We start from the raw sequence: 15,879 nt of genomic DNA on the forward strand, positions 1-15,879 counted from the left end.
TTGCATGATGCATGTGACCCTAGGTGAAAATTTTTGAATTCAATGGTATAAACTTGTGTTTTTCACGCTTCCGTTCCTTCAATTGGTATTAGAGCCACTATATTTTCTATTTAGATTGATGTATGTATGATTTAATTGTGTGTTTGATCATGAGATCAAAAGTTCATTGCTGGTTGCAAAGCCAAGGTGGCGGCACAAATGATGAACACCATGGTGCGCATGGTTGATGCACCACAATAGTGTGCAAAGGTAAATGGATGGTGAATGTGCAATTGTTGTATGATCTAAGATCCATTTTATGTCTAATTAAAATTTTTAATTAGAATTTTTATAACACAATTAAATTATGATTCAAATCAGAATTTTAAAAATTGTTTGAATGTGATTCAAATCTGAATTTTAAAAGTTGTTTGAATGTGATTCAAATCTGAATTTTTAAAGTTGTTTGAATCATATTTAAATCTGATTTTTTAAAATTGATTGAATAAAATTCAGATCTGATTTTTTAAAAAATGTTTGAATGTGATTCAAATCTGATTTTTTAAAAAATGTTTGAATGTGATTCAAATATGAATTTTTAAAGTTGTTTGAATGTGATTCAAATCTGAATTTTTAAATTTGTTTGAATGAGATTCAAATCTGAATTTTTAAATTTATTTGAATCATATTCAAATATGGATTTTTAAGTTGAATATGAGATATTCAATTTAATTTAAGTATGTATGTTTTATTTAATTGTTAAATAGTGATATGCATGATGGATGATCATGGACTATAAAAAACCAATGTGATTGGATTTATTTCTTTTATGTTTCTTTGGGATTGTAAATTAATTAATTTATTTTAATTTATTTTGGGCATGTATTATTAAGTTTGTAATAATTTTTGGATTGTAATTTCATTTATTTAAGTTCTTATAAATTCGCCTTGGTATGCCAAGGATTACTATGTAATATTGGATTGCAAGAAGTTCAAGGAGGTCAAGAGCATTGGTGGGACCAGTGGGAGGAAATCAAGATCAAGTGTTGATTATGTACTCCTTCAGCAACTCTTGTAAAATGAATGAAATGCACCTAGGAATGCCCTGATTCAATTCTTGGTGGCTCAGAATTGAATCCCTTAGAAAGTCCATGATCATACCATATTTATTGCTTATCCATGAATGCATGAGATGTATGGGAATGTATGCTATTATATGATATATGCATGCTAAATGGATAATGTGCAAAGTGAGACCTAAATAGTAATTAGGATGACGATAAAATCTTCCAAACAAATGATTAAGTTGGAAATGCTATAATTAAAGTAATTATAACATAGGCCCTCCATTGGGGCAATTATTTTAAGAAATTTTAAATAGTTGCATAAGATGCAATTAATTTAAGAGATTTTCTTAAGAATAATTATTAAGCATGAGATGTTGTAAATATGTAAATAGTTTGGTGGCCAATATTGGATGTATCTGAGGACATTAAAATTATTTGCATAATTACTGGCTCAATGGGATCAACTTAACTAATGCAAGATATGTTAATAATGGATGTACCTGAGATTTTGAGCATTAGGGGCTAGGTAAAGGATTGAACCTCACATGAGATGTGATGGGCAAGGAGTTATTCACTTATAGTTTATTGTAATTCCAATAATGGATGTACCTGAGGATGATCAATAAAATTATAAGAATTCAATCACCCACTAGAAATCCATCCAACTAGGATTTCCGTTTTCTACTTTGGAAGTATAGGATTCGCTAAGTTAGTGGGAGGATCAATTTGATTAAAAGACCATAATCATTTTAGTTAATTACATGATACATTTACTAATTAATTTGGTTATTTTCTACAGTTAATTTTCTAATAAAAATGAGCACAGAACAACCACCATCATCCAATATCCTTGCAAGCATACTTGATCGCAATAGGTTGACAAGACCTAATCTGTCTGATTGGCTAAGAAATTTGAAACTTGTCCTGAACCTTGAACATATAGGATAGGTTCTAGATTCAAATGTTCCTGGTCCCTTACCTCCAGAGGGCACACAAGAGGAACATGAAACTTTGGATAAGTGGAAGGAGCACGATATGAGAGCTAAGTGTTACATGCTTGCTTCCATGAGTAATGAGTTACAAAAGCAGCATGAGAACATGTTGAGTGCAAGTGAGATCCTCCTTTACCTACAAGAGTTGTATGGTGAGCACAGTAGGAATGCTAGGTATGAGATATCTAGACAGCTATTCCGTATGAGGATGTCTGAGGGACAGAATGTTGGGGATCATGTCCACAAGATGATTCGGCTGATTGAGCAGTTGGAACATCTTGACTTCAACATGGATTTCCAACTACAGACAGATTTGATCCTTCAGTCCCTTCCTGAGTCTTTTGGGAATTTTGTAACAAATTTCCATATGACTCAATAGGAATACACCTTAGCTGGTTTACTCAACATGCTGGTTATTGCCCAAAAGAATATGCCGGGCAATAAAGGAAAAGAGGTAGCTTTGATTGCATCTTCTTCTGCTGGAAAGTCCAACAAGAAGAAGGGCAATAAGAAAAAGAAAACTCAGATTCCTGGTCCTTCTAAGAAAATAGCTAAACAGAAAAGGAAGACTAAAGCTGATAGAGACAAAGGAAAGTGTTTCCACTGCCAAAAGAATGGGCACTGGAAAAGGAACTGCCCAGAGTATCTTGCTTCTCTGAAGGACAATAAGGATACACCTTCGGAAGGTATGTCCATATCTTGTTATTTAGATTCTAATAATACTCATAGTTCATCTACAGCTTGGGTTTTAGATACTGGTGCCAGTTCTCACATTTTTAATGATATGCAGGAACTAGCAAATAGTAGCAGCTTACGTTCTCTAGATATTAGAGTTCGGATTGGCAATGGCTCAACTGTTAAAGCTTTAGCCATAGGATCTAAATCTTTTTACATGTTTGAATATGTTTTGTGTTTGTATAATATTTTATATGTACCTATTGCTTTTAAGAACATCATTTCTATATCTAGTTTGACTAGAAATGGCTATGAATTTCAGTTCACGGATGATGTTTGCAATATTTATTTTGGAAATAAATATGTTGGTTCGGGTTATATGAATGATGGTCTTTATTATTTGGATAATAATGACAAACACAAATTGAATGCAAGTGATCTAAAAGAATGCAATGCCATGGTGAAAACCAACTCAAGTTCAAAATATATTTGGCATTTAATGTCACACCTTACCCCTCTGTAAGGCATAACATGATCCCGTAGTATACCTAATGAATTACCAACTTCGTTTACTGATAACCCATTAAATACACTATAAGGGATTTTAAAACTATTAGTAATTCTGTAAAAATTTTGGCAGAGTGCCCTCTGTAATTTGGATAAAACAGTTCTTCAAAAACCTGTAGAAAGCACTTCAATATTTTTCTCAATCTCAAACTCCAACATAATTCAACACAAATCCACAATAATTTTTCAAAGACTGAGATATAAGAAATATAATACAATTTTTACAAGTCAAAATAACTCATAATTTATTTTACAACTTTAATGTACAATTTTAATTTATAACTGCTCAAAACCAAGAACAATATGTACATACAGTGGTCATACATTATAGTACAAAATACAAATGTGGTATACTCATTATACCTGATAATCTCTCGCTGGATGTACTAGCAGTCTAGTCTACTGCCCTGTCCGTTTGTCTACCTACGACAGCAATAAAAAGCTATCGCTGAGACAATGTCTCAGTGGTGCACAACATTAATCAAATACAACTTTAAATCACAGTTCATAAATCATATAAATAGTGAATAAGTAAAACCATAGTTAAATTCAAGACAATAAATGTCATAAGGAATTTAACACAATATCACCATAAATCTCAGTAATCAAAACATAGTTAAATTCAAAAGACAGTGAATGTCAATAAGAATTTAAATTCATTTTACAATCTCACAATACATATCAATAAAATCACACACAGCTTGATCATGTTCCAAAGTTCAATTCGTCCCAAAAGCCGATGGCTAATGAGGTATTCAATTCGTCCCAAAAGTCGATGACTAATGAGGAATAACATAGCTAGCTAGCAAAAATATGAGTACTCATTCTATTTGTCCTCAACAGGCACACACCTCAACACTTCAGCCAGAGAGGGAATTCAATTCGTCCCACTAGACAAGCTAGCGAGGAATACAATCAATATACATCATAGCTGTGGTTTCAAACCATTTCCAATGCTTTTCAATCAATAAGTATCCATCAATATCATTCAAATAATTTCTCACAATTTCAAACCATTTACAATGCTTTTCAAGCGATAAATATCCATTCAAACACATTTCCACAATTTAAAACAATAATGTACAAATAATCATAATTTATTTCAATTCATAACAATGCTTAATACTTGTGGAAATACCATTTCACAAAGATAAATTCATACATACTATAATAATTTCAATAATCATTGAATTAAATCCAATGCTTGTTAAACATAATACATAAGAAAAATATTTCATTTAATCATATGAAATATTCAAAACAAAATCAGTTAAAAACTACTTATGCACAAACCTCTGATAACTGTCTCCTGGTCTTGACTCAGTGTTTTCTTCCCTTTCTCTGAGTCTTTGCTAACTGAGAAACATAATTTGAAGTGTTCCAGTACTCATTTAAACTGTCTCTAACGATAATGCTTGATAATTAATTCACTGAATTCTAATATTTGCTTAGTCAACCTAATATGTCGACCCTCGATGCGTTCTAGGTAAATTAGATTTTAATGTTACTAATATGTCACATTCGATAGTCTTTTAGGGTTGGTACATGTTACCAAGTTCATTTCCATGTATATTGCATTTTCTAGCAATTTGCTGGATTCCGGGATACTAGTTTAACCTAGCCGGACGACCTAGTTCCCTCAGTTTTTGGGCTTTGGTCAAAACTACAAACTTGTAGATCTATGTCTTATTGCACGCGGGGAAAAATTTCAAGTCATTCTGAGTTATGTAGACCAAGTTATGGTCATTTTACTATTGCTGATCAAATTGCATCAAAATTGGTCACTTTAGGTCATTTTAGGTCAATTTTAGTTCGGCCAGTTTTTGGACCCGAACTTGTGCAAGCTGTTTGACTTGCTTATGGTCATTTCTGAGCTTTTGTGTCTTCATAAGACTTGTAGATATAGGTCTTAACTATTCATGGTCAAAATGTTAGGTCAATTGGACCTGTTTTGAGTGAGTTATGGCCTAAACACTAACTGCTGCCCAAATGGTCAATTTTCAGGCCTTATTTGCACTTAATTCGGATTTGGTCATTTTTCAAGCTACCTTGCAAGCAGAATTTTGGCAAGCTTCCTTCATGAAAGTTGGCACATTTTGTGCCTAGTTTCACCTCCAATTGGTTTCATACCAATTGGAGCCACACACTTAAGGTTCTAAACCCAAAACACAAACTGCCTTATTATATTTCCTTCATACACATCAAAGACCACTTTTAACACTTACCAAACTCAACATCCAAGCCAATTCTGGTTGTACCATAACCTAAACATAATTCACAACATATTATAGGTCATTTTGGCAGCTTACAATTACATTCAATGTGCACCATTTAGTACATAATTTTTCAAACCCAATTTACAACAATTCAATCACCTAACCATAACACTTTTACATGTCCAACTTCACACCATCACACACATACCCAAACTACCATAACAACCAACACAATTCAACATTAATATTCCATAATCCAAACATGAAATAACATCCTTATGGTTCACCAAACTAGGCTGCCATTTCATGCATTACATTCCCTTAATTTCCAAGCATTCAAATTTCAATACACATTCACATATACTAAGTATACATCACCCAAATGATTTCCTACACACATAAATATTTAATCAATCCTTTAATCCACCATTTACAAGCAAAAATAAACTGTCTTCAAAGAGTTTCCATGGCTGCCAAAAGTACACATCCCCATTCAACATCAAACCTCAAAAATCTCTCCATAAATCAAACACCCATAATATCCTTACAAACTTTAACAAAACAACAATAAAAAAATACAAACTTACCTATTGATGAGGCTTGTTAAATCTTCCCCAAACTCCCTTAAATTTAGTATCTACTTCTTCCTTATGAGGTGGGGATCAAGATTAGTGAAATGACTTTGGTGTTTGGAGGTGGAATGGAGGAGGTTATAAAGCTCTCTCAAGTTTTGGCTATGGAGGTTTGGATGGGTTTCATTTCAGCATTGGGAGTGAATGAAGGTTGAAGATGAGTTAGAGGGTTTACATCTACCCACTTAGTGAATATTTTAATCCATAGTGCTCCACTCACCAAAAATCAATTATATTATATGTTTAAATGTGTTAATTACCCAATTTGAACCCCATTTTTGCTATTTACATTAGGTACCACTAATTTAATTTTTTATTATATTTTCCAAGTGTAATATCATGTGTTTTTAATGGACATTTAGGTCAAAAGACAACTTAGGGTGTCGAATGACCACAATGCCCCTGTTCGGGTTGCATTCCCGATTTTTCGATAACACCGGGTTTTGTCCATTTTTCGATTTCTCACTTTTCTTTGTACTAATTAATTATTTTTTTTTTGATATTTCTAATGATATTTATACTTCAATTGATGTCTCTTTAAGTCTTAAAAATATTTTCCAGGGTTCCTCGCAGTCCAGGGCTAGTCAATGGTCCACGCCGTGACTTCCCGGTGCGGTCACCCATCGCTAGGGTTCTCGGCTCGCTTAACTTGGTTACATTACTTTGCTATTATTTTTTCTTTGTTTTTCTTGTATTTTCTCTTCTTGTATTTTATTATTTTATGTCTCCTCACTCATATTGAAGTTTAGTTCTAGGCATCCTAGCTGTCCGGACAACACTGGTCACTGGAACAGTAGAACGCACTACCGAACATAGGGGTGTTACATTTAAGGTTATATCATGTTGCAGAAGATAGGATTGCAAAATTGGAGAAAATGGGGATTCTATCCTCATTGGGCTCTGAGCCTACTCCAACTTGTGAATCTTACCTTCAGGGCAAAATGACCAGATCACCCTTTGTTGGACAAGGGCTAAGAGCTGAAAATATTTTGGAGCTAATACATAGTGATATATGTGGTCCATTTAAAGAAATGGCTAGAGGGGGCTTTCATTATTTTATTACCTTTACTGATGATAAATCAAGGTTTGGGTATTTGTATTTGATGAAATACAAACATGAATCCTTTGAAAAGTTCAAAGAATTTAAATCTGAAGTAGAAAATCAAACAGGAAAGAGTATTGAAGCTTTTCGATCAGATCGTGGAGGTGAATATTTGAGTACTAAATTTGATGAATACTTGAGAGAACACGACATTTTTTCTCAGCTGACTCCTCCAGGAATGCCACAGCTGAATGGTGTATCTGAAAGGAGAAATCGTACCCTATTAGATATGGTACGTAGTGTGATGAGCTATACTGATATGCCAATCTTCTTTTGGGGATTTGCATTAAAATCAGCTTTGTATATTCTGAATAGGATTTCATCAAAATCAGTTTCTTCCACACCTTATGAGATATGGCATGGAAGAAAACCAAGTCTTAAGCATGTTAAGATTTGGGGTTGTCCAGCTTATATCAAAAAGCTGAACACTGATAAATTGGAGACCAGATAAAAAAAAGGTCAATCTGTTGGATATCCAAAAGATAGTTTTGGATATTATTTTTATTTGCCTACTTCACAAAAGGTTGTGATAAGTAGAGATGCCACATTTCTTGAACAACAGTTTGTTCAAGAAGGAGGCAAAGGAAGGCAAATAGAGTTAGAATTGGAGAATTCTGACCAACCAACAGATCAGATGGATATAGATCCATCTAGTCAACCTATACCCGTTGATGAAACATCTACAGCTGTTCCTCGTGGAACAACCAGGGTATCTCACCCACCAGTGAGATATGGTTTTCTTCATGAAGAAGAACAAGAGTTGTCTACTCATGAAGAAGTAGATCATGGAGATGATCCACTTACCTATGAAGAAGCTATATCAGATATAGACTCTTCAAAATGGATTGATGCTATGAAATCCGAGATTGATTCCATGTATAAGAATCAAGTTTGGGATCTTGTTGACCCACCTGAAGGTATTGTACCTATAGGGAACAAATGGGTTTTCAAGAAGAAAATTGGTTCTGGTGGAAAGGTAGAGACCTATAAGGCAAGGCTAGTAGCAAAAGGGTTTCGCCAAAGGCAAGGAGTTGACTATGAGGAGACTTTCTCGCCTGTTGCCATGCTTAAATCAATTAGGATTTTATTAGCAATAGCTGCATACTATGAATATGAGATTTGACAGATGGATGTCAAAACAACTTTTCTCAATGGATACATTGAAGAAAACATTTTCATGGAACAACCTAGGAGTTTTGAATCCCAAGATGGTTCCAAGGTATGCAAGCTAAAGCGATCCATTTATGGGTTGAAACAAGCTTCGAGGAGTTGGAACATCCGTTTTGATGAAGCCATTAAATCCTTTGGTTTTATCAAAAATGAGGATGAGCCATGTGTATATAAGAAGGTTAGTGACAGTGCTATCACTTTCCTTGTCTTATATGTGGATGACATACTGTTGATGGGTAATGACACAGGTTGTTGACAACTATAAAGGTATGGTTGTCAAATACATTCTCCATGAAAGACTTAGGGGAGGCAACCTATATTCTTGGGATTCGCATATATAGAGATAGGGTGAAAAGAATAATTGGTTTATCCCAAAGTCTATACTTGGAAAAGGTGTTAAAGAGGTTTAACATGCTTAATTCCAAGAGAGGATTGTTACCAGTGAGTCATGGTATCCCCCTTTCTAAAGAGATGTCTCCAAAGACACTTGAAGAAAGAGATAAGATGGTCAGGATTCCATATGCTTCGGCTATTGGAAGTTTAACATATGCAATGTTGTGTACTAGGCCGGATATCGCATATGCTGTTAGTTTGACTAGCAGGTATCAATCCAATCCAGGTTTGGAACATCGATAGTCACAAGAATATCCTTAAGTACTTGAGAAGAACTAAGGATTTATTCTTGATTTATGGAGGTGGAGACTTGCAATTGGATGGTTATACTGATTCTGATTTCCAATCAGATATCGATGATAGAAAGTCTGCCTCTAGATATGTGTTCATTTGTAATGGAGGTGCAGTCAGTTGGAAGAGTTCCAAACAGAGCACGACTGCAAATTTCACTACAGAGGCTGAGTATATTGTTGCATTAGATGCTGCAAAGGAAGCTGTTTGGATAAAGAAGTTCGTGACAGAACTTACAGTTGTTCCTTCCATTGAGTCATCAGTTCCACTACATTGTGACAACAATGGAGCAGTCATACAGGCTAAGGAACCAAGGTCTCACCAGAAATCTAAACACATAGAAAGGCGCTACCACATTATCAGAGAAATAATTGGGCGAGGCGATGTAGCCATACAGAAAATAGTATCAACTGAAAATCCAGCTAATCTATTCACTAAGCCTATGTCACAGACTCAGTTAGACCGACATCTTGAGAAGATAGGTCTAAGATATTATAATGAATGGCTCTAGTGCTAGTGGGAGATTGTTAGTAGTATGCCCTAGAGCATATCATTTAGTATGTATCTTGTACATATTTTTATTAATAAAAGGCATTTCCACTTTTCCGTTTACATAATATATTTATGTGTACTAGAAAAGGTCCATTGATATTTTGTTAGAAATATTATTCTTAAGTTGTTAAGAATATGAGTGATAATATTTCTAGCACAAAATATCATAAATAAGTTCACAATCGAGGATACTTCATAATAAGGACATGACTTATCCAGAAAGATTGTATTCATATTTGTGCCCAAGTTATTTATATGAGATATAAATAAGATAGAATGGTGAGTCTCATGTCATATAACAAACATGATAGGCACTTATAAATGATAAGTAGGCCGAACCAGTGACACTTATGACAAGCACATAAAGTTTACTCTTGTCAATGTTTTGTCATAAATCATATCAGTGCATATAATCTTTAGATCTGAGATAGCACAGTTATCTTGTATATAGGTAGTTTGAGTTTAATACTGCTTTCATACTTGTACTGTGTATGGGTATATGGGCATGTGTTGGCTCCTACTAGTTAGATATGGAGGTAGGTGTTGATCAAGATGGAATCTGTTCCTCTAAGTAAATAGAGATAAAATCCTATGTTCATTTAATTGTTCTTGATGTTTCAAGTTCCTGGCCAGGACAGATAGATTTATTTAAAAAAGAGTTTCTAATGAGAAAATCTTTTTAATCAAGAACTGGAATTAAAAGAGAACATAATATTCATAGCAAATGGAGTTTGACATAAACCATGACTCCAGCTTGAGTTGGGATTTTGTAACAGAGAGATTCCAGTGCATGGTAACATATGATTATAGGTTCATTTGAGGTAAACCTTATTACTAATTGGGTGGCCATGGAATTGTAATGGCCCGGCCCACTAGTGATATTGTCTGCTCTGGGCCGAAGCCCTCACGGTTTTAAAACGCGTCACTAGGGGTTACGAACCACCAACTTATAAACCCAGCATCTCTCTCGTGTTTTGTCGGTGTGGGATTTGCCTAGGGTGTTACAATCCACCCCCCTTATGGGACTCAGTGTCCTTGCTGAGGTTTGCCCCACCATCGCTCAAGGTTGCACACGAAGTCGCTCTGATACCACAAATGTAACGGCTCGATCCTTCTCCAGTTAGTATTGTCGGCAAATCCCACATCGGCAAAGCACGGAGATGGTCTTGGGCTCAAAATGTAATGATATATAAAATAGGGGAACTAATCACTGGAGGCGCCTTTTGGTGGAATGGCCTGGAGAGTTGGAAAAACTCCAGGATTAAACGTGCACGCTTGAGAGAAATCCTAGGATGGGTGACCTCCTGGGAAGTTCTCCATTCCACCTATGGGACAAAACCGTGAGGCTTATGGCCAAAGCGGACAATTCCTCTAGTGGTTGGTTCCTGATCGTTACAATTGGTATCAGAGCCGCTCGCGTGTCCTCTTGGGCGATGGTGGGGCAAACCTCAGTGAGGACGCTGAGTCCCGAAAGGGGGGGAGAAAGGTCCCTTAGGCAAATCCCACATCGGCAAAGCACGGAGATGGTCTTGGGTTCAAAATGTAATGATATATAAAATAGGGGAACTAATCACTGGAGGTGCCTTTTGGTGGAATGGCCTGGAGAGTTGGAAGAACTCTAGGGTTAAACTTGTTCGCTTGAGAGAAATCCTAGGATGGGTGACCTCCTAGGAAGTTCTCCATTCCACCTATGGGACAAAACCGTGAGGCTTATGGCCAAAGCGGACAATTCCTCTAGTAGTTGGTTCTCGATCGTTACAGGCATGCTATGCTAGGCGTTAACCATGGTCTATGATGTTCATAAAATGATTTAGAGAAATCATTTATGGTAAGAAAGAGTTCTGATGATATTAAGAGTTGATATCATGTCTCATTGCCAATTAGTGATGAGCCTAGTAAGTCACACACATACATAAGTTATCACCTATTTAAATATGATTTAATTAATTAATTAAAGAGTTTAATTGATTAATTAAATAGGTTTGGTTTGCAATTAAATTGCAAAGTCCCTAGCATGACTTGAAACCAAATCTAGATTATTGGATGTATAGTATAAGTTAAATTTATATTTAAAGTGTTTAAATATGAATTTAATTAATGAGAAATTAATTAATAGAGATTAATTAATTAATTTATATTTGATATAAATTGATTAGATGAAGAAAAATAATTATTTTGGGTTAAGAACTCAAAATTAAGACACAAGGGCATTTCGGTCATTTCACAGTGTGACACGTGGCACCATGAGATGGTGACACATGAGATTACACATAAGCTTGCCAAATGTTTTTTAATCATGTAAGATGATTAAAATCAAGATTAAATATAGGTTTGACACTTGGCACAATGTGATTGTGTCACTTAAACCTAGAGCTAATCAAAGGGTGACATGTGGCAAGGGTTTAATGTGTTAACCTAGCTATATAAGTGTTGTTATGAAAAAGAAAAACAACCAACAGCCACTCCTCTCCTTTGTCACGCCATTTTGAGGCTCTCTATCTATTCTTCTTCATCTCTCATCAATTCAAAGAGATTAGCCATCAATCTCTTGAATTAGGAACACTAGAAATTGTTTCTAGTGTCCTGTTTACATCTCTAATCTCTTAAAAGGCAGAACTTGATTTTCTAATTAATAGAAAAAGCTTTAGAAGCTGTTCAAGGGCTGCCATAGGTGCTCTTGGTGTGGACAATCTAGAGGGACAACATTTGGTGTCCTGAAGACAAATCTCAAAGCGCGAACATTTGCGATTGCATCAAGAGGTTAGTGCAATCGTTCTTGATTTAATCTAGGGTTTTAAAATTAATCTGATTAATTTTAAAATCTTAAATGGCAAATACAGATCCAAAAACATATTAAAAGAGTTTTAATATGTTGTTTATCATTGAAATCAAATAGATAAAAATAAATCTTACATGATGTATGTGACCCTAGCTGAAAATTTTTGAATTCCATGGTATAAACTTGTGTTTTTCACACTTCCGTTCCTTCAAAAACCAGCTTGGAAGCTCAATGTGAGCAAGATAGAAAGAAGTGATGAGGGGTTACCCAAACAGAAAAAGGAAAAATGGAAAGGAAAAGGAAAGATGGATGGTAAGGATCCAAGGGGAGTTGCTGCTAGGGCTAGACAGGTGAAATGTTTAAAATGTTTAGGGCACGAACATTATGAAAATCAATGTCCAAACCAAAGGGCAATGTATATATGGGAAGATGGAGGTTTAGAAAGTGGAGATGAAGTGGAGGAAGAGGAAGAGCATAAACTGGCCAAATTGGATGATGAAGAAGAGTTGGATGGGGGTGAGCAAGATCCCATGGTGGGGCTATCCTATGTAATGGTTACCATGAGGACTTTGAGTGCACAAGTGAGTGTGGAAGATGATGATACAATTCAAAGCGAAAACATATTCCATATAAACTCTGTCATGAATGATAAATTATGTAGCATGATAATTGATAGTGGGAGCTATTATAATGTGGTGAGTTCATATCTTGTGGAAAAATTAGGGCTGAATTATATGAAGCATCCAAAGCCTTATGGACTTCAATGGTTAAATGAATGCAAAAAGTTGAATGTGACCAAACAGGTTGTAGTTCCATTCACCATAGGGAAATACAATGATGAGGTGTTATGTGATGTTGTTCCTATGGTTGCTACACACATCCTTTTAGGTCACCCATGGCAATATGATAGGAGTGTCACTCATGATGGAAGGAAGAACAAGTACACTTTAGTGAATAATGGGCATACATACATATTGAATCCTTTGAGTCCTTCATAAGCTCATGAAGGTCAAGTGAGGATCATGAGAGAAATTGAGGAGATAAAAAAAAAAAAAAGAAATGAGGCTGAATGTGAGATGAGGAAAAAGAATAAAGAGCAAGAGAGGAAAAACAAGAGAGAAGAGAGAAAAAGGGATGCAAAAGGGAAAAATGAGAGAGTGAAAGAAAAAGGAGAGCAATCTGGTTCAAAAGAAAAAGAGGGAAAAAGAATGACATTATTCGCAGGAGAAAAAAAAATGAGAGAGGCATTGCATGACATGAGACCTTTATACCTTCTTATGTGTAAAGAGTCTTTATTTTTAGATTCTGACCTTAATTCTAGCCTCCTTACTTTTGCCATTGCTCATTTGCAGGAATACAAGGATGTTTTTCTAGAGGAAATGCCACCCGGCTTACCACCATTAAGGGGAATTGAGCACCAAATTAATTTCGTGCCTGGGGCTCAAATTCCTAATAAACCAGTATATGAGCAATCTCGAGGAGACCAAGAAGCTTTAAAAACAAGATGAGGAATTGATGGCAAAGGGGTATGTGAGGGAGAGCATGAGTCCTTGTGCCGTGCCAGTACTTTTGGTGCCAGAGAAGGATAGGACATTCAGAATGTGTGTTGATTGCCATGGCATCAACAAGATTATGGTAAAATATCGATACCCCATAGCTCGACTTGATGACATGTTAGATGAGCTTAATGGTGCATGCATATTTTCCAAAATTCAACTTCAGAGTGGTTATCACCAAATTAGGATGAAAATAGGGGATGAGTAGAAAACAACATTTACGGCTAAATATGGTCTTTATGAGCGGTTAGTGATGCCATTCGGGATCACAAATGTGTAACACCCCTTTACCAGACCTACAGTGAAGCCAAGCAAAGGAATGCCACATTTTGTGCACGGAGCACCTAAACTTATATTTGAACAATTTACTTAATTTGTGTTTACTTTTACTTTTTAGTCATAATTTTCAAAGGGAAAACTTGTAAAAGTTTCCCCTAAACTTTTAACATTCACCTATTAATAAATATACTTTCAATCACAACAATATTGTTAATCAACTCTTATCATAGTTGTAATCAAATTCATTTCTTCATCATATGTGAATATTTACATAACATATATTCAGACATGAATTGTAAATGTAACAAAGTATTCTTATACTTAATTTATAGTCATCCAAAATAAAATTTACATCAAGTGTTTTGGTACATGACAATTAGGATACAAAAATGAGTGACCAAAATGCATCTAGTATGGGTAGTGCATCTACCACAAAGTCCTGGTATGAAGTGATTGTCAGACTTTTCTGCAGATCCACTCCCTCCTCTCCTATCTTTGGTTATCTACTCTTTACCTTATGTACCTGCGTGAGGAAAAACCTACGCGCTAAGCTTCATAGCTTAGTGGTGCACTAATAATTTAAAAAGAATAAAGGGAAAACTTGTATATATATTATAAGAGATTTTATAAAAAAATTTTCAAGCTTTAACATAGTTCTTATTATATTTATGTGCATTTTCTTAACTAAAATCACATTTTCAGATTTGTCATGTACCCATAGCAACCTATGATAGAACTATATGGACTAGATATAGGACTCTTGATACTGAACACTCAGTATCTTTGACTGGGTTAACAATGGGCACTCGGTGCCTTTATATAATTGTTTGGATATAGAGCGCCCGGTACTAAACACTCGGTGTCTCTGACCGGTTCAACAATGGGCATTCGGTGCCTCTAATAGACATTCATCAATCAAGTATCATAATTAAAGCAGTACTACTAATGATGTCCCCTATTGGCATGCCAATCTATCCAAAACTACAATTCACTATCTCGGTTTACTCGGGATTACTAGGGTAATTATCATTTCTATTTTTCACATGATGTAATCAACAATACTTGTATGCATATAAATTTATGTCATTATCATATTTTCATATTGCATGCATATAAATTTCATACATTTACACAAAATTCACACCTATGATGTCCATTGTCAAATTCCAACAAAAATTAGACTTTATGTATTATTTTGTTCAAGCATTTTGACTTAGTAATTGCAGGATTTAAATTCAACTTTCTTCATGAGATTTTCAAATCTAGGTCTTAACGTTAATATAATTTTTGAATCACTAATTTGGGTTTAAGGATAAAAAGTTATGGTCAATTAATCAACAACTGTCCTTAAGCAAAATTTCAACTTCACCAATTACAGGGCAGATTCTGGACACATTTTGAAGTCCTGATTTGAACAAGTTACAATCAGATTTTGCCAATTTATTCTTCATGAAAGTTAATCCCTTAAATCTTAACTTTCCAACAAAATAAGAATCACCTCATTTGGAGTTTCTTAGGGTAAGTTATACCCTTTTTACTGCAGATAGTCCAGAATGTACTCCTACCAGGTTCCAGATTTTGTGCCCTATCTTCTAGTTAATTTTAAGGTTACTTACCCACAATTTTTGG

The 15,879-nt window shown here is 35.0% G+C and overlaps 1 protein-coding gene across 1 annotated transcript; it reads left to right on the top strand.

Annotated features, from left to right (window-relative positions):
- Positions 1 to 13,491: 13,491 nt before the first annotated feature.
- On the top strand, positions 13,492 to 13,923 carry LOC131170250 (uncharacterized). The gene has a single exon (XM_058129311.1). The coding sequence runs from the start codon at positions 13,492 to 13,494 to the stop codon at positions 13,921 to 13,923; it is 432 nt and encodes a 143-aa protein (XP_057985294.1).
- Positions 13,924 to 15,879: the final 1,956 nt, after the last annotated feature.

Source organism: Hevea brasiliensis, chromosome 11 (assembly GCF_030052815.1).
Source record: "Hevea brasiliensis isolate MT/VB/25A 57/8 chromosome 11, ASM3005281v1, whole genome shotgun sequence".
Lineage (NCBI taxonomy): Eukaryota > Viridiplantae > Streptophyta > Magnoliopsida > Malpighiales > Euphorbiaceae > Hevea > Hevea brasiliensis.